Below are 23,359 nucleotides of genomic sequence, written 5' to 3'. Positions count from 1 at the left end.
TACAGTTGCTATTCAATTTGGCATATGATAATTAGAAAAAGGGCAACTTTTCTGAATAAAGGCAATAGAAATATCATGAGAATAAGAAGCAGAGGAAGTAATCCCCCAAAGCAAAAAACCCCAAACCTTCTAAGCCAAAAATAATCCCATAACAAAATAACCCTCTGGCCCCCAAGTCCACAAAAAAGCTCACATTTAAAAAAAACACATTACAGATTCCAAATAACTTTCTATATATTACACACCCACCCACCCACACACAGAGGTAGGTATTAGTAGTAGGTAGTACATATACTATTAATTCCATAGAGGTGGGGCGAGTTGACCAATAATTTCATTAGCATAGAAAACTCCCTGTGAAGCAAATGCCTTTACCAATGCTGATCAACTCTTGTTAAGTCTTACAGAACTTCTAGGGACACTGGGAGATTAAGTGAGTTACCCAGAGTCCCATGGGCATTATGAATCAGAGAGGGGAACTTGAACTCAGGTTTTCCTGATCCTAGACTGGTTCTTTATTTGCTAAGCCATTCTCCCCTCCTCATCCTCATTTTACATAAGGAAACTGACTTGCAGAGAGAAGGTGATTGCATAAGATCACATAGCAAATAAATGTTATAGTCATAACTCAAATCCAAGTTTTCTGATTCTAGGGCTCATTCTTCTGTCTCTTAAAGTAAGTGGTGGGTTTTATTATTTTGTTTAAGTAGGGAACATACAAAAGATATCATAGCAAATTTTAGAGTATATGGTGGATGCTTTATAAACCTATTCATGTTAGGCAATTTATATTTTATTTTTAAAGGCTAGGGAAATATTTGAGATTTCTAAATCAAATGCTCAGGGAAGTCTGTATTATACATAAAAATTCTTTTGAAGTGAAAACAGTAAATCTAATTTTGGCTTGATGTTAATACCTATAGAATATTTTAAATTGCTCATCTAAATGCTTAAGCTTTTCTACAATGTATCTTCTTTCTCAAAATGTCTCAGCCAATGGCATCAAAGAATTTTGACTGGCTTCAGTGGGTTATTCTAAAATACTATTTAATCTAATCTTTCTTATCTAGATCTAGAAAAAACCCAATATTTCACAACAATTGTGCATATATTTCAGCTCCTCCAATGGGAGGGAGTATTCTGTAGAATGCATTCTGAATTTATCCTTCTGAAAGAAGTTTGTTTTCATGTGGATACAAATGAAATAAAGCTAAAATAGTAGTAGATTTTTAAATCTTAATTGGGATTACATATACCCAAAGTAAGGAGAAGAACCCCAAAGTAAACATAATAAAAGAAATAACATTCACTGTAATGAAACCAAATTGTTGGCTACCTTTTTTTCAAGGAGCTCTTAAGACAATCTTGATGTATAAGGTTGTTATAACAAACCAAAACCCTTAAGTGATGACATGCATTAACTTCCTTTTTGCCTTCCTATTCAGTGAAACCAAGAAAATCCTAATCATCTCACCTACCTCCAAAATTGGGCATCCTTTTATAAATGAAAGTGTTGTGCAACTCCTCTATAAATAGGACATCTTGAATGTCATTGAATTCAATGACCTTCTAATAAGCTACGAAATGCTTTGCATGCTCTGTGAGCAGGTCTTCACTTGAACAGGGGTTGTAGCATAACATTAATGAATAATGGAGCTCTGCTCAGAAATAGGGTTGAGACAGTTCTGATGCCAATGGGAATTAGAGAAAGGAATTATTACCATTCAAATCCCTTCCTCCCTTGTGAATTTAATGATAATCAACTCTCTCCAATATCTGCCTAATAGTTGCCTTCAGACAATCCCTTATCATTAGCATTATTGCAATTATTATCGTAATTGCTCGTTTATCTCCCTAAAATTATCTCAGATGCCACATGCCTCCAGAAGGAGCTTTCTTGAATTTTCTTTTTTTTCCCTTCTTTTTTGAGGGGGAGAAGAATGAAGGGTGGGCTCATCGCTTTTAAGGAAAAGAACACTGGACTCAAAGTCAGAAGATATGGGTTAGACCCAGGAAGGATGGGGAATTTACAACTTCCAGGACACATGTGGCCTTTTAAGTCTTTGAATGTGGCCTTTTGACTGAATCCAAACTTCACAGAACAAATCCCCTTAACAAAAGAATTTCTTCTGTGGACTTAGTCAAAAGGCCGCAATCCAGGACCCAGAAGGCCACATGTGCCCTTGAAGCTGCAGGTTCTCTACCCCTGGATTACAGTCTTAGCTCTGACACTTCTTGCAGCAAATCACTCTAGCTCCTTGAAGCTTAGTCCCCACTCTGTATTTATGCTGTATATATTTATACATGTACTTGTTATCTTCCCCATTAGAACATAAACTCTTCATGAATAAGGACTGCTTCATTCTTTGTGTTTGTATTCCCAGCACCTTATACAATTCCTGGCATATTGTAGGTGCTTAACAAATACTTATTAATGGATTTATCTGTAAAATGGGTATAAATATGCTTGCATAACCAACTTCACAGGGCAATGTTCTGTCAACATTAAAGTGTCTTGTAAATGTGAGCTATTAAAATTAATATTAATACTTCTTTTACCCCAATAATTATACCTTATCTTTCTCTGAGCCATTATGCAGAAGTATGTAACTAACAGAATGTTTAACATAAAAGGACAACTGTTAATGAGACAACGCAATGCTAGTTTATGAATTTGATTAACTTTCTTTGCAAAGACTAGATAAAAAAATTCTTTTCTATTGTCCATAGCCCCTATATTCTTAAAGAGATTTTTAGGTGTGTCTTCTGACCCAGAAATAAACAAGGAAATCACTCTTAGACATGCATTCTGGGAAGGCTAATCAACAACTTCCTTTTTAAATGTCATTATCACCAGGGTTATTGAGTTAAGCTAATTAATTTTTGAGAGAAACTTTAGCTAAAAGCATGGAATAAGGAAGTAAAGAAAGGAATCTATGTGTTGTATTCAGAGAAAATGTTTTCTTTCTGATTCAGTGCACACAAACTCTAGTGAAGGCAATAAGAGGGTCCTTTTTTACCTGGCTGCGATCAGATCCAAGAGATGTTGCCACCTGTCATTGACCTTTCCTAGCTTATACTCTATGTCTGATGCTTTGCTTTCATGGCTAGCTTTTGCAAGTCGTTCTCCCATTTGCTGTAGTTGGATTTTGTTCTCTTCAGCAACTGCAATTTCCTCCTGATAATCCTGAGTAATAAATAACAGTCATGAAGATCAGGAGGCTTATTTTTAATGCATTCACCTATGAACTACTAGAAAAAAATTCAATTTTATAGTATTGACTTCAGAATAATTTTATTTACCAGAATTTCCACAGGATTATAAATTCTTATCAGTAAAACAGTTACTTTATTTGTAAATATAATTATATAGCTCTATTGGTGGGGGTTATAGAATGCCTAAAAAGCTGTTTCGTTTTATGTTTTTATTCATTGGGATATGTTTAACACGTCATTTAATATAATGGGTTAATTTGTGATAATTATTATAAGAAGACTCCCAATAAAAGAGACCACAATGTCTTATTGCTCTTTATGATACTAGACACTGGTTCACCACTGTACATTAGGGGAATCATTGTGCAAAAGTGTAAATGATGCTTACATATGCATTTGCCAAGCATTTTTGTCAACTGTTTATTAAATGAGAATGAGAGATAACACAAGGCTAGCCCACGTTATGACACTTGTATCCTAAAACAGAGGAAAGTCTCCAGTGTATTCAATAAAGACTCTATGGAGATTATGTAGAAATAAATGGACAATAAATAATTAAGATGACAGGGGGTGTTTGGATGGCCATCTGTCTGTGGTTGTTGGGGAGGGCAAACAACATGGCTATGCTATAAAATTGAACCCTGGGGAAAAGAGATTCCAACAAGGATCGAGAATGACTCTAATGTTAAATAAAGAGTTTTTTTTGCTGAAAATTGTATGTAGACTAAGAATCCATGTAGTTCCTTAGAAAGACATGTATAAGTAATATGAAACCCTAAGACATCAAAAGCTGAACATTCCATACCTTCTTAAGCTTCTCTATCATTTCTTCAATGAGGATGTCACCATTTTGAGAAACTTTGCTTTCCATTTGAGTTAACCATTCACAAAGCTCTTTGTTCTTCTCACTGAAGATAGCCCATTCATTCAATCTCTCATTTACCTGCTGCTGACGTAAAGATACCTGCCAGTGTTGAAATAGGGAGAACAAAGAAGAAGAAAATGAAGGAGGAAAAGGGGGGGGAGAGAGAGGGAGAGAGAGAACAGACAGACAGAGAAGGACAGAGAGAGAGAGAGAGAGAGAGAGAGAGAGAGAGAGAGAGAGAGAGAGAGAGAGAGAGAGAGAATTGTTTAGTAAAAATTGAAATTATGATGGATTCATAGAATACAGAATCTAATGTGCTTTTCAACATGGGATAAAGTGTACTACTGTTAGAACTTTGAAAGAGTTCTATACTGAGTTAAGGCATGGGTTCTAATATTGGCCAGAGCAGCTAGGTGCTGAGGTGGATAGAGTGGGGCCTGGAGTCAGGAAGACTCCTCAAATCTGGCCTCAAACATTTACTAGCTATGTGACCCTGGCCAAGTCACTTAACCCTATTTGCCTTAGTTTCCTCATCTGTTAAATGAGCTGGAGAAGGAAATGGCAAACCACTGCAATATCTTTGCCAAGAAAACCCCAAACGTGGTCACAAAGAGTGAGACACAACTAAAAAATACCAAGAAAACCCCCAAAACAACAATACAGTATTGGCTATACCAACACTATGCAACTATAGTAGTGGCTGTACCACCGACTTCTTGTGTAATCTTGGTTAAATCATTTTGTTTCTCTCTAGGCTTCAACAATAAAACGAGGGGACAGGAATAGATGATCTTTAAGGTGTTTTCCAACTCAAAAAGTCAGTGACTATTTGGTCCCCTTCTTTCCACAATCCCAGTACCACAGGTTTAAGGCTATAATGGTTCTTAGAGGTTGACTGGTACCATCCCCTTATTTTACATATGAGGTTAAGGAACTTGCTCAAGATGACACAGAGGGAAATGGAAGGTGCGAAATTTGAATCCAAATCTTCTGACTCCAAATCCTATTCTCCTTCCTTTTTATTATGAATATCCCAAGGATACCAAAGGATAAGAATATCCACGAGGCTCCTATTTAGGAGAAAGTAATAGGCACCATACTTTGTTAGGCAGAGCTTGTCTAAATCAAGGCATGAATACAATAGCTGGCTTCCTTCACGGTAATTTAAATGTCCACTAAAAGACCCTGATTAAAAATAAAAATTCCCCAACTTTGTCTGAGCTAATGACATAACTTCCACTCTTAGGACTCCAATACCTCCTATAGACTATGGTAATAACATCTTAACTGGTAGTCTTACCCTAGACTATTCATGTTGCAATCATACTTTATTTTACTAGCTGTCATCTTCTCAATGCACCACAATGATTAAGTCATTGTTCTACTAAAAAAATCTTCAGTGTTTCCCTACTGTCAAACTAACAAAGTTAAATACTTGATCCTGACATACAAGGTCTTCCAAAATCTGCTTCCAATGTACCTTTGCAACCTTATCTCCTACTCACGTACTCTATGTTTATGCTAAACTCTACTAGGCAACTAGGTGGCACAGTAGATAGAGCACTGGATCTGTAATAAGGAAAACAGGAGTTCAAATTCAGATTGAGACACTTCTTGTGTGTTTCTGGGCAAATTCCCTTAACCTTTTGTCTGCTTCAGTTTCTACAACTGTAAAATGGAGATAATAATAGCAACTACCTCTCCAAGTTGTTATGGGGATCAAATTAGATATTTGGAAGGCTCTTTGTAAACCTTAAAATACTATATAAATTCTAGCTATTGCTGTCAGTCTCATTCTATTTCTCCCCTCTATGATTTTGCTTATTCCATCCTTTGAATATACTTCAAATACCCTGCCTCCCCACACTCCTGCTATTCCCCTACTTTCTTCAAGAATTGATTCACATTGAAAATCTTTAGCAAAGCACTCCAAGGTTCTGGGCTTGGCCTAGTGCTGCTCAAGGCCACACAACTAGCAAATGTAAGAACTGGCACTTGAACCCAGTGTCACTGACTCTAGTGCTACTGATTTTCCCACTGTTCCATGAAGCCTCTAAGGCAGGAGATTGTAATGAACTTGGTTTAAATTTTTTTTATAACTGTATGGAATATAATTGGTTTCCTTCAAATATAAGCTGACAAGCTTCACCAGACTGAAAAAGGGATCCAGGCCCCCAAAACGGTTCAGAACCACTGCTCTCTGTGCTGCTATGCTCATGGGCAGAGAGAAAGCAATCACACTGATGAAATTATAAGTGCTTTAAAATAACATCAATGATATACTCTTTTCCAATTTAAAGAGTCTATTTAAGAAGTGCAACAATTGAACATTATTATACCATTCTTTGGAGGCCACCTACCATCCAAAAGAATTGCATTTCTGTTGAATGCATGATGACTTTACATTTGCCTTTATATTTAATTTAGTATTTAAAAAAGGTTATAGTACATGATGACTTTACATTTGTCTTTATATTTAATTTAGTATTTAAAAAAGGTTATAGTACCAATAGTTGATAAGAATAGGTTGCAGCCTACTGTCTGAACAATACTGACACAGGAAACATATCTTTCTCTACTTTAAATATGAGTTAAGTAACAAACATTTGAGGAAAAAAAAATTCTTAAGCCAATACAGTAATGACCTTTCCATTCTTCCCTGTGACCTACACAAAAACAAAACAAAAGAAAACAAAATCCATCAAGCTATACATAGGAATATGAACCAATAAGCCACAGTTGTATACAGCATAACAAACTGCCTTTTCAGACTGAAAAATAGTAATTTTATACATTTATACAGGAACAATATCTACTTACAGCAGCTTACTTCCTCATTATCACCTGCAGTTCCAGTTACTTCTGAATTTCCATCAATAAGTTAGGTGGAGTACAAAAACAGCAACTGCTCTTCAACAGAGGTATAATGCCATTTTCTAACTATTTACATTTGATTTTTAAAGTGAAACACGGATACAAGCTCATTTCCTTTTGTGGTTTTAACCTTGATGTCTATTCACCGGAAATGTCTAACTCAAAAACTTGTAAGAAAAGCATATTACTCTTGCTCAGTTAAAAACTGAAATAGTAGCTAAGAAAAGAACTACCTAAAAGAACCATTCTGTCGAGCTTAGAGTTGGTGAAAAGATAAGGAGACAAAGGTTGATTTTTAACTTTATCCATAAGACTCCATGATTTGTAAAGATTTTATATATTTATACACACAATGAAAAACAGAACTATTTATTCCAGACCATCTCTTCCCTAATAAATCCTAGTCTGTTCCCAGCAGGCAATAACTCTAGTAGCTAATCGACCAGATTCTTTTCTAGAGCATATCACCTGGTCACCCATCTCAGCCGGAGAATTCTAAATTTGTTTCCAAACAGATTGGTGCCTAGGTGTCTATATATGAAAAATAGCTTTAACATATATTCTCTGTCCACCTAACAGTTAACAGTAACACTCCCACATCTATTTTACATAACACCTTTACTCTTAGGAGACATATTTATTTATATTTATAAGAACGGCTCTATTAATCCTAGAATTGATCAGGAATATTATTCTTCTTTTTCAGAAGGAAGGATCACAAGTATATAGAAGTTTAATAACTGCCTTTAGGTCAGAGAGTCTTATCATCATCATCATCATCATCATCAAGAACTACCATAATAACAAACATTTACTAAGCATTTCTTGTGACTATAACATTTGGGGTTATTTCACTAAACTCAGAAGAAATAAAGAGGAAAAAGAAGTCTATGATATCGTGGGGATTAAATGGGACAACATAAGTCCTTTGCAAACTTAAAGCACCATAAATAAACATTAATGTATGTTACTGGGTAGTAAGATATGATGAATCTGAGGAATTCATAGAAACATGGAAACTTTTTTTTTATTAACCAACACAGAGTAAATCCTCAAAATGACTAAAACTATGCAAAGTAAATAATCACTAAAATGAAGTTGAACTCTTATGTTCCTGAAAAGCTAACAGAAGTTCAATACACTAAATAATGAATCATATACCTTCCCTCAAAGAAGAGAGATGGGGCTCTAGTAGGATAGAATACTGTGAACACTACTAGATACAAACAAGGTAATTAATAGTATGGCGCAATTGCTTTTTTTTTTTTGTCACAAGCAAAGGTTCAACATGTCCAGGGCTGGGGGAGGGATGGAGAGTTAAATAATTAGCATATAAAGATAGAAGACTTAAATAAAAAAAAGTGCCTTACCTGGTGACAGAGTTCTTCCCATTGCCTTTGTAGCAACTCTATGCGTTCATTGAGGATAGAGATGTCATCAGCATTGATGTATGCTGAGAGAGTATCCTTTAGGAGTACCAGATGTGCCAAGTCATCTGTCCAGCCTCCAACAGCATTTTCTAACTCCTGCATGAAAAGAAATCAGTTTGAATGTTTATGTTTTCTCCTCAACATGAAAGTCCTCATAAAACTATCAAGTCATATAAATGGTATTATTACTTTGATCACATCATTATATTTCCACATTATGAGAGTATATTTCTGATATATAGCTCTTTAAATATGGGTTTCTTTCTTCTACCTTGGGCACCTCACTACTCAAACTTCCTTTATTTCCATGATATTTGAAACCACAACACCTAATTTTTGTCAACCTCATTATTAAATTACTACCTGGTTATTTGGCAGTTCAGCAAATTTTACTGGGAAAATGCAAAGTTTCTGCTCTGAATTCTTGTGATGACAGTTCCTTCCATTCATCCCTTCTCTCTCTTCACATGGTCCCATTTAGTTCTAGCTCTCCATTTAAACTCTTTCTCTTCTACTTTGGAATAATCCTGATGCCTTTACAAAGACTGACTCCTAGATTTACCTTTCTATCTTTAATCTCTCACATATTTGAAATATCTATCTTATGAAACAGTCTCCTTTTCACACTATGAAGACATAAAACATGTACTTATAGGCATCTATTAGTTGCAGTGGACAGAGTGATAAACCAGATCAGGAAGCCATGAGTTCAAATCCTGCCTTGGCCACTTACTAGCTGTTTCCCTGAGCAAGTCACTTAACCTCTGCTTTTCTCAACTTCCTCATCTGTACAATGGGATAATAAGAGCACTTACCTTATTGGGTTACTGTGAAGATCAAATAAGATAATGTATATAAAGTACTTTGCAAACCTTGAAATGCTCTGTAAGTGCTGGTAGCTATTATTACTATACATGTAAAATATGCAGAAAATTATATCTTGCTGTTATTATTCATGAAAGATAACTTAATATTGTTGCAAATCTAATTATTCAAGCTACTGATGAAGCTAATGTCATCTGTATTCTAATGTGGGTATTGACACTGTCCCAATAACGACATTCTAGTGCCTCAACTTTGCCCTTACAATGTTTTGGCAGGTTCCCCTTTTCGCAATTCGCATAGTTTTTATTCTCTAACAGTCTTCTGATGTTAGGATTCCAACTAATAGATCAAATAAGCAATGTACTTTATATAGGTTTTTACATAGGTTTTTGGCTCTTTACAAAGAGTCCAGGATACTTAAAAGAAAGCATAAAATCCAGGCAACTCTATGTGAGACTAAAATTCTAGATAATGTGGATATGTTACACTTTGGCCAATATCAGTCCTTCAGTTTGTTGTTAAGGGTGGCAGAGTATTAGAGGGGAGTGCAGAGAACAGGAAAAAAGTTTCTTTAATCTGGATCCAAATAATAAGATCATCACTTTTGTTTCCAACACTGACGTTAGTTCTCTGATGGCGAATCATGTCCCAAAGCAACAATAGTCAGCTCAGACACCAAATTCTCCAAGTGACAATATTATCATTAATAACTTTACAGAGAGCTGATTTCATCTTGAAAATAAAACTAATCAAAGACATCTCTCCTTTGCCTTTAGTTCAAAGCCTGGAGAATCGTCGAATTTCCAAAATGGAGTATGCTACAATATCCTGATTTTTTTTCCCCATCACTCTTGAGGTCCTTCTTTTTTAAGTCAGCAGAATTCCATAGATGGTTATCAGTTATACATTTAAAGGAGATTATATAATTTCTTTAAGTAGCCTTGAACTTTCTTATACTAAGGATTAATATCTAATATGAAAAGTTTTTCAGCTGTTTTAAATGGTAAAGATGAACTTTATACTTTCTGAAGGAAGTAAAGGACTAGAGTTTAGGTATGCCAACTTGGCAGGAAGATGGTGAAAAATGATTAAGTCTGTTAACCATCATCTCTTGTGATACTGCTAAAAAATCTTTCTTTCACCTCTGGAGCATTACTTTCATATCCAAAGCAACTTCATAGATTAATTGAATGTTATTTTCACTAGATAGAATAGTTTTATTAAATTTTTCTAAGTAATTATAGGAGGAAGTAGGACTAACACATAGCTTATAGACTGTGGTGAACATGCTTCTATTCAGCTTTCCTAAAATGTTTACAAAAGTTTATTGTTCTATATTGTAGAAGTATGTCAGAATTCCAATTCCCTCCTCATATTTTTGAATTATAATATCTTACAACTATTTATATAAGATTTAAAAAATGTTTCTATGTATATTAAGAGCTTAAATTTATATTTATGAAACAGCTTACATCTTTTGTTTTTCATTAAAATATTTAATATATGTATATATATAATAATATATAGTTTTGAAGCCATACATACATACATACATACATACATACATACATAATAAACAAACAAACAAACAAATATATATGTGTATATATATGGCTTCAAAACCAGATATCTATCCAAACTACTATCTTATGTTTTAAATTTCAATCTCTGCCCAAGAACAACAATGATATTTATACAGATGTTTAAGGTTTGCAATTATCTTTATAGGTTGTCTCATTTGATCCTTAAAACATCTCCAGAGGTAGGTGCCATTGTTATCTCTGTTTTAAAGATGAACAAACTGAAGCTAAGAGGTTAGTGAATTGCCCAGGGTCACACACTGGGAAGCATATGAAGCCACATTTGAATGTGGGTCTTCCTGACGCCAGGGCTAGTACTTTACTTTGCTGGGCCACCTTATTGCCTGAATAATAAGGTTTGCAACTTTAAAAGACTATGAAACTCATCCATATATATCTTGTGTCTATCTCTTGCTGTCTGGGGCTAAGAGAAAGGAGGCTGGGAAATTGAATTCAATTTGATTTCACAAACATTTACTGAATACCTCCTATATGTCAGGCAATATGTTAAGGCTGGTTAGAGCTGACTCATATGAACAACTTTCATAGTCATCGTTTTTTCCCTAAAAAAGAAAAGTTTTCTTTTTTTTAAATTTTGATTTATCAGTTTATTTTGAAAAAGTTTTCTAATTCTGTCTCTACCACTGACTAGTTGCGTGTCCCTGAACAAGCCACTTCCCTACCTTGGTTGTCAGTTTACTCAACTGCCAAATAATGAAGTTATATTGAAAGGAACTCCAAGTTATTACATTTCTACTATAGGCACTGAATTTGCATAGAGTATAGAATGTTGGACCTGGAGACTAAAAGCCCAGAGTTCAAATCCAGCCTCATACATTTACTAACTGTGTGATCTTGGTCAAGCCATTTAACTTGTGTCTGCCTCAGTTTGCTAAACTATAAAATGGGGATAATAATATACCTAGACCTCACAGGATTGCTTTAAGGACCAAATGAGATGATACATGTAAAGTACCTGGAATACATTAGGCACTTAATAAATGAGTGTTTTCTTCCTTCCTATTAAGATGTATATCTATTACTAAATTATGGCTTCTCAATGATGTTAATTTCAGTAGCACATTATTTAGGGAGTAGTCTGTATTAGTTACTGATTTGTTTCCAAGTACAATTTAAGGTGCTGATTGTAATCTGTTAATAGTTTTAGCTTTGGAAATTTGAAAATGCTATCTCCCTTCAAAAGCTCTTAATATATGTAATGTATATATGAGGTCAGCTACTGTTTCCACAAGCCAGCTAATAGGAACCAGGAGACAGGGTGTGTTCCTTAGAAGGCAACTGTCTGTAGAATTTCTTGGTTTGGCAATCCCTTGGTGTGTTAATAATTAAGGCAGACTAGAAGATACATTTCCTTAGTTATGTTCATAATACTCCTTCTATGCTCACATGCTAAGTTTAAGTATACATCTGTATGAATGCTTAGGATTCATTTTTGTATTGTACAGGTAGGGGCATAATTCCATCACTTGCCATAAATCAGATATATATAATTCTCCCTAAAATAATCTACCTTTATGTAATGTAACAGTAACTTGTTTATACCTGTAAATAGATGTAAGGATTTATTTTTATTATTAGAAGCGAGGTGCTCACTTCGCAACACCATTATTACAGCTGGAATGATACAAGAAAATTAGGATGGCCCCTAAGCAAGGCTGATGTGCAATTTTGAGAAGTGTTCTGTATTTTTTCTCAATGTTGGAGTAGGAGTGGGGAAGTGGCAGAGAAGGTACAACTTTGTCTGGAAAAAATTTACAAAGAAGAAGCAAGTAATGAAAAGAATCCTTGAATGGGAATTAAGAGAAATGGGCTGGAATTCAGGCTCTGGTACTTACTAGTTGTGGGAAGCTAGGCATGTTATTTAAATTCTCTGGGTCTCAGTTTCCTTATCTGTAAATGAAAAGAGTAATGCTTGCACCACCTACCTTATGGTCTCCTGAGGGAAGCACTTTATAAACTCTAAAACAATCCATAAATATGAGATATTGATTATGCTTTCAATATTTTTATTACTCTAGAGGTGAAAGGTCAAAGGTTACCTTGCAACGCATTTGCTCTGCATGCAGCTCATCATGGTGATCTGGCAATGGTTGGGTAAGCTTTTTTTTGAAAGCTTTCAATTTCTCCAGGGAATCAGCTATTCCTTTTTCACATTTTTCCCAGTCCTAAACAGAAGGAAGAAGAAACTGCATGAGTCTCCCACTGGGAACTTGGAATTAAGAAGAATTAAAACAAAATTGTCTAATAAATCTTTCAAAAATTATTTTGCAAAAGAAATTCTCTCTAAGGTTTGCCCTGTACTTAAAATGAAATATTAAGATTGCAGAGAGAGTGCTGTGAAGGATCTATGTCATCAGAACAATATGCAGTGGAATACAGAAACAGTTCTGTGCTCAACTGCTGAACCTGATAACACCATTTTCTTTACCAGTAGCATTGTCCATTTCTCTTCCTGTATGGGCTCAGTAGGGGCATCCTAAAGAACTTTGCACTGCATCCAAAATTCTCTTCCACTCCTTCAAAATCCTGTACTTACCTCACATTCCTGGGATACCCTTGCTTCTTCCTACTTTACAGGAAATCTCTCCTGTCTAAATATCTTTAAGACTGATTCCAGGTAATAAATAACAAATCAATGCAACATGCTCAAAGGTGGTGGGAAATGACAACAATAATAATCCTTTATCTGATCATGAATTTATATGTGTGTGTATATATTACATATATATTTTTTACAAAATTCTCAAATTAACCTACCATATGTAAGCTGAAATCTGCTAACAGTAAATAAGTTTTACCTAGTATTAAAGCACTGTATTAGCTTCTTATTCCACTTAATCAGAATAGAGACTTAGAAAGGTGAACACGTGGTTCAGTTTTCTAATCTACAGTGAACTGAATTATAATGAGTGTATTTTCTGCACTGCATACTCACTGAACTAATTTTATTTGCATTTGCTTGGAAACATTAACAACCAACAAGCTAAAAATATGTTTTTATGTCTGTGGTATAGAAGACAACATTAAAATTTGGCTTCACAAATGTCACCTTAGCCTAATAGCAACAACAACAATAATAATAAATAATGAAAGACTAATACAAAATTAAATATATTCTCAGAAGAGTTGAATAGGGATTCCATTTTCCAAAGATCATTTGTAGTATGAATTTGCAACTAAAAGCTTTCCACCATACAATTTACAAATGAATTCTTTCCATGGGCTGCAGTCCTCCAGCTAGTTGATATGTCATATAAATCAACAAATAGTAGAAGAGTACAAGGAGAACAAATGGGGTAGGTAATGTCATCAAAATATTTTGGCTTATTAATAGGTTCTAAAGCTCTTCGTAATCATCTGATCACAAACTAAGTAGTATGCCAAAGTAAAAACTGCTCTAGAAAATGTAATAATAATTAATGTTTGAAAAAAGAGAAAATTCCCATTTAAGCACTGGATAACTGATAAGTATAATCCTATAATCACATATATGTATCTCTTACCTATACATACATATCTACATACATGTGCTCAACATTTTACTGATCTAAAAGTTTATTTTTCTAAATATTAATATAGTAAATAATATACATCCACAAAATTTTACTTAATATCATATAAAATAACATATAATGTAATAATATGTAATATAATATAATCTATAAATAACCTCACATAAAATATCATATAAAATCAAATAAAAATAAAATTGGAGTGCCCTTTTTATAATATCTGTTATCTGATTTATTTCAGAAGCATAAGAAGCAAAAAAAATTAAATCATTTTGATTAGTGAATGAGCATTTGAAGAGTGATAAATCCATGTCTTTTCTATCCATAGCTTTCTTTCCTTATTGCTCTATTCTAGGAAAGTAGATTTCACTAATGCATAATGTAGGTGACATGCCAGCCAGTCAATAAACATTTATTAAATACTTAGTATGTACCAGGCACTGTGCTAAACACTTGAGATTACAAAGAAAAGTAAAAACAGTTACCTTAGTGGAATCTGCATATTATGCCCTGTTCTCCCCTCTGCCCTTGCCACCACCCCAGTGTAGGCTCTTACCACTCAAGTGCATTGGTTAATCTCCTTGTTTTAAATCTCTCCTTACTTCAGTCGATCAGATGTCAAACTGATCTTCCTAAAGCACAAGTCTGACCATGCCACCCCACTATTCAATAAACTCCGGTAGCTTCCTATTAACTATAGCATTATATATAAATTCCTCTGTTTGGCTTTTAAAGCCCTTCATAAACTGGCTCATTTCTGTTTTTCAGTTTTCTTATACCTTACTTCTGTGCATTTAACCTATCAATACAGCGACACTAGCCGTTCCTTGCCAGGGACACTCCATTGGCCAAAGTCATGAATTTTTTTACTGGCTGGTACTCTTGCCTGGAATGCTCTTGCTCCTAATACTTCCTGACTTCCCTCACTTCCTTCAGATCTCACATAAAATTCCACCTTCTGCAGGAAGCCTTTCCCATTCCTGTTTAATTCTAGTGCCTTCTGGTGGAGATTATCTCAAATTTATCGTTCATTCATTCATACACACACACACACATATACATATACATATACCCTCACACACAAATATGTGTGTATATATGTGCGTTTATAGATATGTATATCTTATTTTTACATATCTATTTGCATGTTGTCTTCCCTATTATACAGTGAGCTCCTTGAGAGAAGAAACTTTTTTTGGGGGTGGGAAGGGTCTTTCTTTGTATTCCTAGTACTTAGCACAGAGTAAGTGCTTAATAAAATGTTTGCTGCCTTGACTTAACACTGAACTGGTCCTCAGTAAGCTCACATTCTAAGGAGGAGATAACATGCAAATTATCTATCTATCCACACACACAAGATCATACACACATACACACACACACACACACACACACACATACACACACACTCTACAAGTGGAAGGTGAAGATGATCTCAAAGGGAAGAGACTGAAAAGAAGAGGCAATCTGGGATGTCCTCCCAAAGAAGGTGGAATTTGAGCAGAACTCCAGAGAAAGCCAGGGAAGCCAGTAGGTAGAGGTGAGGAAGAAGAGGATTTCAGATATAGGGAATAGCCAATGTTAAAGCCCTAAATCAATCTGTCAAGAAGCAATTGTTAAGTGCTTACCAAGTTCCATAGAAAAAGACAAAAATAATGCCTGTCCTCAAAGAGTTTACATTCTAAAGGGGAAGACAATATCTATTTATAACCTATAACCATCTATCTATATGCATATGAATCAATCAAGAAACATTTATTAAGTGCCTATTACATGCCAGGCACTATGCTAAGTGCATATAAAACACACACAGAGTAGATGGGGACTAGATGCTGGAAATATTATGAGGCACTATGTAATTGGCTTCAGATTTTCTTTTTTCAGAGAAGATTTTGCATTTGACCTGTGATTTTACTGGCAAAGAGAATTCCTACTAAGGAAACTACTTCCATTGTTCATCAGTACCCGCTTTAAAATGAATCTTAGAGAGCTGCCTGGGCTACTAAGAGTGTAAGTGGTCGCTCAGGGTCACACAGCCAGTATGGAGTCAGAGGCAAAACTTGAAACCCATTTTTCTGTTTCCAAGACTAGGTCTCTGTCCGCTAGTGCTATGCTTTCTCTCCAGTTATCTTATTCAAATAGTAATGGGGAAACTGACACATTTACAAAGGCTCTTTAAAAACTAAGAAGTCAAGCTCTTTCCTCCTCTCTAGATGAGCAACTGAACTTACTTTCAACAGAAAGTCAAGTTTTTTCTTCTGTTCTTCAAGGCAGATGCTAGCCGATTTCCATCTCTCCTGGATTTCCATGAGTTCAGCCTGTAGGGCTGCCTCTGCCCCACTATCAGCAGAAAGCAGCAACTGCTTCCCAGCCTCCACAGTCACAATGTAGCTCCCTTGTTGCCTAAGGAGAACTTTTTCTTTGACCTGAAAAGAAAAGATTCTCAATGTCTCACTTTTTTTCTCCTTTAAAGGAGCTCTAAATTCACCATAAGAAAGAAGATTCTTATTTCTTTTGTGTAGGACTTTGGATTTTAGTGGAATGGAAATCTGACCAACATGCATGAAGCTACTTATATAAGACCCTTAAGTATAAGTACCATGTCATATTTATCTTGGTATTTTCCCCAGCATCTCATATAGGACATTATGTATAATAGGTATTTAATATATTTTTGCTGTTGATGGTGAATGGAAGTGCCTTCCTAATCAGGTGAAAGCAAGAGTCAGGATAGGAAGAAAGCTGAGAGATGTCAAAAGCAATGACCACTTTTACCTTTTCTGTAATATTTAAATGAAATATTTCAATTTTAAATGGAAAACATAGTCACCACGAGCTTTCCTTGTGTTTATAATCCGGTAATGTCATTCTAAATTGAGCAGAATCCCTTGGCACTTGAAAGTAGTCCATAGGAAAGGCTGCTATCTTATCTGATCATTATCATTATTAGTCTAGGCTTTGCACAATCAAGGAACCATTTCAATTCATTTCAGCCATTATTTGGAAAGCAGATAATTTTTGTCACCCAAGTGTCTTACAATCAGATAGGACTCATTAGACATATACAAATGATGATATCGTAGAGGGAATGTGAGAAGGCCTAAAGAGCCGGACAACTTGAGTACTGGCAGAAATTTAAGAAATGTTCTATGTTTTCATTACTATATTGGACAATGGAGCACTGTAACTTTCCTAATTCCAAAGTCACTCTGCAATAAATAATGGAAAAGTAAGGTGAAGGGAGAGGGAGACTAAGAAGGGTAAAAGAGGAAGAAAACATTTTGCACCTACCTGTACTTCATCAAACAGTGTCCTAGCTTGCTGTAATGACATAGGGACACTTCCCAGTCCACTCACAGGTTGATAGGACACTTCAACCAACCATTTACGAAGCTTCTCTGACATCTCCCGGTAGCGTTGCCACTGTCGAATCTGACTATCAATGATCCCTCTTCTCTGCTGAGCCCTGCGAATGACTCCCTGCCACTGGTTACTAAGAAGTGTCAGCTTCAGGTTGAATTCATCCCTGTTGATAGAGTAGCCATACTGTGAAAGACCACGGCCAATACATATATACTTCCCTAATAAGATAAAATTTGCAGTCTGGATGAATCTAAAAGAGATCTTGAGTGGGCATCTAGTCCATCTCTTGATATCAGGCAGGGTCATTCTTAAACCATTTCAAATGAATGAAATTATTAATAAAAAAATCAGAGAATAGCACTCTATAATCTGTTTTAGTCATCTATCTCAATGTCTGACAACCCAAATTCTCAGCCCACTCTTTCCCATACCTAACTGAAATCTCCCATTCTACATATCACATCCATTTCATATTATCTCAGTGAAAATGGGAAAAAAAATATTTGCATAAGAACCCCCAATACTCCCGAAGACATCGTTGTTTTCCTTCAGTTTTCTCTTCTTTGAGCATAAGAACCTTAATTCTTATAACTCTTCCTAACTAATCTCCCAATGAAACTTTTGAAGTTTTCTAGAACACTCAATTTGTGGGGCTACAGTATTACATTGTAACTAGTAAAATGAGTTTCTTTAAATGTCTAACTCTAATTTATATATCCTTACCTTTATTTCCTTCTGCTCTAATTTTGCCTTTTTTAAACACTGCTGTGGCATTATTTTATCTACCTTGAATATCTGGACATTGTTATTTTATAATTATATAAAATTTAATTATATGTTATTTAAGAATTATCCTTTCCAGAAACTATCCTGAACTTTGTGGCATTGAGCTTGATTTTTTTTTTGGATTCAGGATATTTTCCCCATTTACCAAATTCCCTCTGATTTCTGCTTCTAAAGTATTTTCACAGCCAGTTAGATTAATGAGACAACTTTATTCTACATTAATAAGTTCTTGATAACAGTGTCTTTAGGAAGGGAGGGAGAGAAAAAGAAAAGAGAGAAAGAGAAGGGAGAGAAAGAGAGATGAGAGAGAGAGAGAGAGAGAAGAGAGGAGGAGGAGAGAGAGAGAGAGAGAGAGAGAGAGAGAGAGAGAGAGAGAAGGGTGAGAGAAGGGAGAGAGACAGAGAAAGAGAGACAGAAAGAGTACACAAAACACTGGATGTAGAATTAAGCCCAGGAAAACAACCTTCTTACATCCTCCTATATTTACAGTGATCCACTGATCATTATGGAGGGCATTTATACTTGATAACTTCTGATGTATCTTCTAAATTAATATTTAATAATAATTATTCTAGGACATTTTTTAAAGAAAGGGAATACTACTGCCTGTATACCAAAATATCATCATTCACATGTGATGAAAAAAACTGTAGAATAACTTTCTGGGTTACAAGGCTCAAGGTACAATTTTCTTGTAAGGTTTGAAGGGACAATCAGATAGTACTTCTTCCTAGCTGTGTGGCCCTGGGTAAGTCATTTAATCACTCAGACTCAGCTTCCTCATTTGTAAAATGAGGACAACAATAACATCTACTTCACGTGTATGTTGTAAAGATCAGATGACATAATATATTTAAGACCTTTGTAAGTTTTAACTACATAAATGTTACTTATTACCACTACATTCCTCCTCTAATTTTAATCAGGCATGGTATTAATATGTGTCAAGGTCTTCAGTTTTCCTCTTTATTCTAAAGTTCATAATCCGTTAAATACATTTCTATCTTTTGATATCTGAACAAATATTTTAAAACTTAATTTCCTTCCCATTTCTCCTCCAAAGCATGTCCAAAATTATCATTTGTTTTTTCTCTCCTTTTCATTATATTTTAAAACATTAAAAATGGCTTAATCACCAATAGTTAGTATGAGAGTAGACCTGGTAACATAACCCTACTAAAACTCACCCACAGAATCTTCAAAAACATCTCCATCTACCTCCCTATTCTTCTTTACTTAAATCTAAATACTCCCTCAGGGAAGCTAGGTCGCACAACTGATAAAGCACTGGACCTAGAGTCAGGAAGACCTGAGTTCAAATGTGGCCTCAGACACTTACCACCTTTGTGACCCTGGCAAAATCATTTAACCTTATTTGCTTCAGTTTTCTCAGCTGTAAAAAATGATCTGGAGAAGGAAATGGCAAACCACTCTAATATCTTTGCCAAGAAAACAAATGAACAACAATAACAAATTTCTCCCTCAACTACCAGCTTTCAAGATAGCTTTAAAAAACTCATTAAATGTTATTGTGTTTCTATTTTGCTTAATTATTATTATCTCAATTCTGTTGCATTAAATTATTTTCCCCAAACATAGAAACTGCATGAAAACTTATCATTATTGTCAAAATATTTCATGTAAAATGTTTAGTTATTATTAACAGTTATAATAATTCCCACAATAGGAAAATAGACACATGTATGTCAACAAAAGCAATAGGTCTATACGAAAACAAAAAGCATCTAACTATTGCCCCTAAAGTCCCTAAGGTCATTTTCATCTGTTCCATGATCCTATGATCTTATGTGTAATTTTAATGACATTCTAATAAATAATACTATTAGGAAAATATAGACAAGAGTAAAACTGGACAAATTCATCTTTTGCTTATTTGGACAAATACAAATTTACCTTTATGTTTTCTATAGAGAAGACACTTACCATATAAATCAATAAAGCAAACGATTTCAAAGGTTAATGTTTATATTTAGGAGAATAATGTAAAGCATTTCAGAAACATCTATTAAATAGCACTTATAATGCTATTTACAAATCATCCTATCTGTTCATTAAATAAAGTTGTAATTTGCTGACCTATTTTCAATGGATAGAATGCTGGGCCTGGAGTCAGGAAGACCTGAATTCATATTCAGCCTCAGTCACAGACATTATTCTTCTCAGAAGTACAAACATTGACCTGTGAAATCACATTTGCTTTACCGATTTATGCAGGGTCTTCTATATAGCTGTGGGACCTTTGGGCAAGTCACTTAACCCTGTTTGCCTCAGTTTCCTCATCTGTAAAATGATCTGGAGAAAAAATAGCAAACCACTCCAGTATCTTTGGTAAGAAAACCCAAAATGGGGTCACAAAGAGTTGGACACAACTAAAAATGACTAACAACAACAAATTTTAAACATTTGGAACACATGAAGTAACAAAATGTCATGTTTTATAATTTGGGCATTTCAATAATTAATAAATGTCTTCCAATTAGTTTGAATAAATAAGGCTTTACTGCAGTTGAATTCACTAATCAGTTTATTAACTAATAAGCCAGTGTGCTGGATGCTAGAGAATACAAAACAAAAAACAGTTCTTACTCTCAAGGAGCTTACGTTCTACTGGATGGTTGCATTCAGCCAATAGTTAAAGAAAAGTTATTTTGAGGAGAAAGCATAACTGTGTGGGAGCAGTAAAGGCTTCTCACAGTGTGCAGTACATGAGCAGAAAGAAGCAAAAGACTCTAAAAGGAAAGAAATATTCTAAGAGAGAGTCCATTGAAGGTCTGAGGGACAGCCTGTGTTAAGGTGTAGAGGAGAGCGATAGAATATTGGGTTCAGAGTACAGTGAGTATGTCCTTTAGGAAGATTATCTTGGAAGTTGTGTAGGGTATAGACTGCAAAGGGGGACAGACTGAAAACAGGGAGACCATTTAGAAGGCTATTGTAATAATAGTTCATGAAAGAAGCAATGAGGTTCCAAGACAGGAGAATGCATGCAGGAAAAGGAGGTATAACTGAAAAAAAACACCTGCTGCTGCTGAAATATATGGAGGGAAGGAGGGAAGAATAAATAATAATTTTGAGGCTAATAATTTATGAAAGGAAAGAAGGAAGGTAAAGGAGGGAGGGAGGAAGAAAAGAAGGAAGGAATGAGGGAAGGAAAAGAGAAGGGAGGGAAGAAGAAAGGGAGAAAGAAAGGAAGGGAAAAGAGGGAAGGACAAAAGAAGGGAGAAAGAAAGAAAGGAAGGATGGAAGGAAGGGAGAAAGCAAGGAAGAAAGGAAGTAAGGTAAAGGAGAGGGAGAGAAAGAAGAAAAAAAGAGGGAAAGGAGAGAAGGAAGTGAGGGAGGAAAGGAGGAAATATTTATTAAATGCCTATGTGTCAGGGATTGTGCTAAGTACTTTACAAATATCATCTCATTTGAGCTTCACAACAACCCTGAGAGGCAAATGGTACTAGTATCCTCATTTTATAGCTGAGAAAACTGAGCAGATGGAGGTTAAGTGACTTGCCCAGGGTCACACAGCTACTAAATATCTGAGGCCAGATCTAAATTCAAGTCTTCCTGATTCCAGTCCCAGTGCTCTATCCACTGTGAGGATACTGGTGCCAATCATAGTGAGTAGATTAGAGGTGTAAGACAAAAAAGCTATGTGTTAAATAGAAATTCCTTCATAGCCAGACTTTCTCTCTTTTGTCTTTGCATGACCACTGTCTAGCATACTTTCTGGCACATGGGGGCACTTAATACATGCTTATGGACTGATTTAAAGCCATAGTTGGAAAGGTCTTTAGATATCAGGAAAGATTTCATGAAAGTGGTAGCATTTATATAAAACTTTAAATGATAGATTACAGGAGCATAGAATTTTGTTTGTTTATTTTCTGGGTGTAGCCAGGCTAGAAGTACATCAGCCTTGGGATAGATCCCACTGCTAATGGGTACAGAAGGCCTTGTAGAGAGGATCACAGATTGGAAGCTGGAAGGAAAGCTAGCTATCAATTTCTCATTGTACAGATAAGGAAACTGAGGTCCAAAGAGTTTGAACAACTTCACCAATATCATACAGGTAGTAAATGACAGAACAAGAATCATGTTGAACCCTTGTCTTTCACTATATAGGACTATCTCTCTAGATAGGCATTCAACAGGTTAAGTGAAGGGAAATAAGGTTGGGAATGGGGTGGGGATGAATCAGAAGGCAGGTCCAGGCACAGAGAACAGCTAAGGCATGACATTAGGCAAATAAATGATGCATTCAGTGAGCAGAAGCTGGTGTGGGTAGAAGATGGTAATATAAGATAAAGCTGGAAAGGTCAAATAGCATCTGATTCCGGATGAAATAGGGAGCCATTGGATATTTTTGAGTAGGTGAGGGACACTTTCTATGTATAAGAAAAATTATTCTGGCAGTAGCATAAACTTCAGAATGATGGGGAAGAGAGTGAAGGCAGGAAGACCTAGCAGAAAAGTATAACATCTTATGTATATTGGCTACTCACTACTGAAGACTTAATTCATTGGCAACTTTCCTCACAAGTATTCAAAATCCTACCTGTCATCCACTTGACCTTGTTCTAGCAGGCGCTGCCCATCAATAATGATTGAATGCAAAATCTGTTGACGACTGAACATCTCTGCTTGAAACAACTGTCACAAAAATAAATATATGAAAATGAGAATGATGGCAATAATATGCTTTAGAATCCTCCAATTTGATAATTAGTAATAGATAACTCAATTCTATCCTAATTTTCCAGATATTCAACTTTACTTTTACTGCTGTCTTCTAAGACAAGAACATATTTTGTTTTAATTCATATAATAATTGATAAAATATACTAGAATATAAATGATAATATATAAATGTGGTAGTGC

General features: G+C 35.2%; 1 protein-coding gene and 1 non-coding gene across 2 annotated transcripts in view; one reads left to right on the top strand and one right to left on the bottom strand.

Annotated features, from left to right (window-relative positions):
* Positions 1-23,359, bottom strand: part of SYNE1 (spectrin repeat containing nuclear envelope protein 1) — a 560,807-nt gene that overhangs the window by 60,009 nt on the left and 477,439 nt on the right. Inside the window, 7 exon segments of the mRNA XM_078155071.1 lie at positions 3,021-3,187; positions 4,022-4,180; positions 8,326-8,481; positions 12,851-12,976; positions 16,555-16,749; positions 17,615-17,849; positions 23,037-23,131. Coding sequence (XP_078011197.1) covers positions 3,021-3,187; positions 4,022-4,180; positions 8,326-8,481; positions 12,851-12,976; positions 16,555-16,749; positions 17,615-17,849; positions 23,037-23,131 — 1,133 coding nt within the window.
* LOC144458041 (U6 spliceosomal RNA) lies at positions 12,397-12,501 on the top strand. Its single transcript, XR_013487599.1, has one exon. It is a non-coding gene; the product is annotated as a U6 spliceosomal RNA (small nuclear RNA).

Source organism: Phascolarctos cinereus, unplaced genomic scaffold, assembly GCF_003287225.1.
Source record: "Phascolarctos cinereus isolate Bilbo 61053 unplaced genomic scaffold, phaCin_HiC Scaffold_5;HRSCAF=322, whole genome shotgun sequence".
In the NCBI taxonomy this organism is placed as follows: Eukaryota; Metazoa; Chordata; class Mammalia; order Diprotodontia; family Phascolarctidae; genus Phascolarctos; species Phascolarctos cinereus.
Note: the sequence above shows the minus strand (reverse complement) of the source record. Positions and strands in the feature narration are given on the sequence as shown.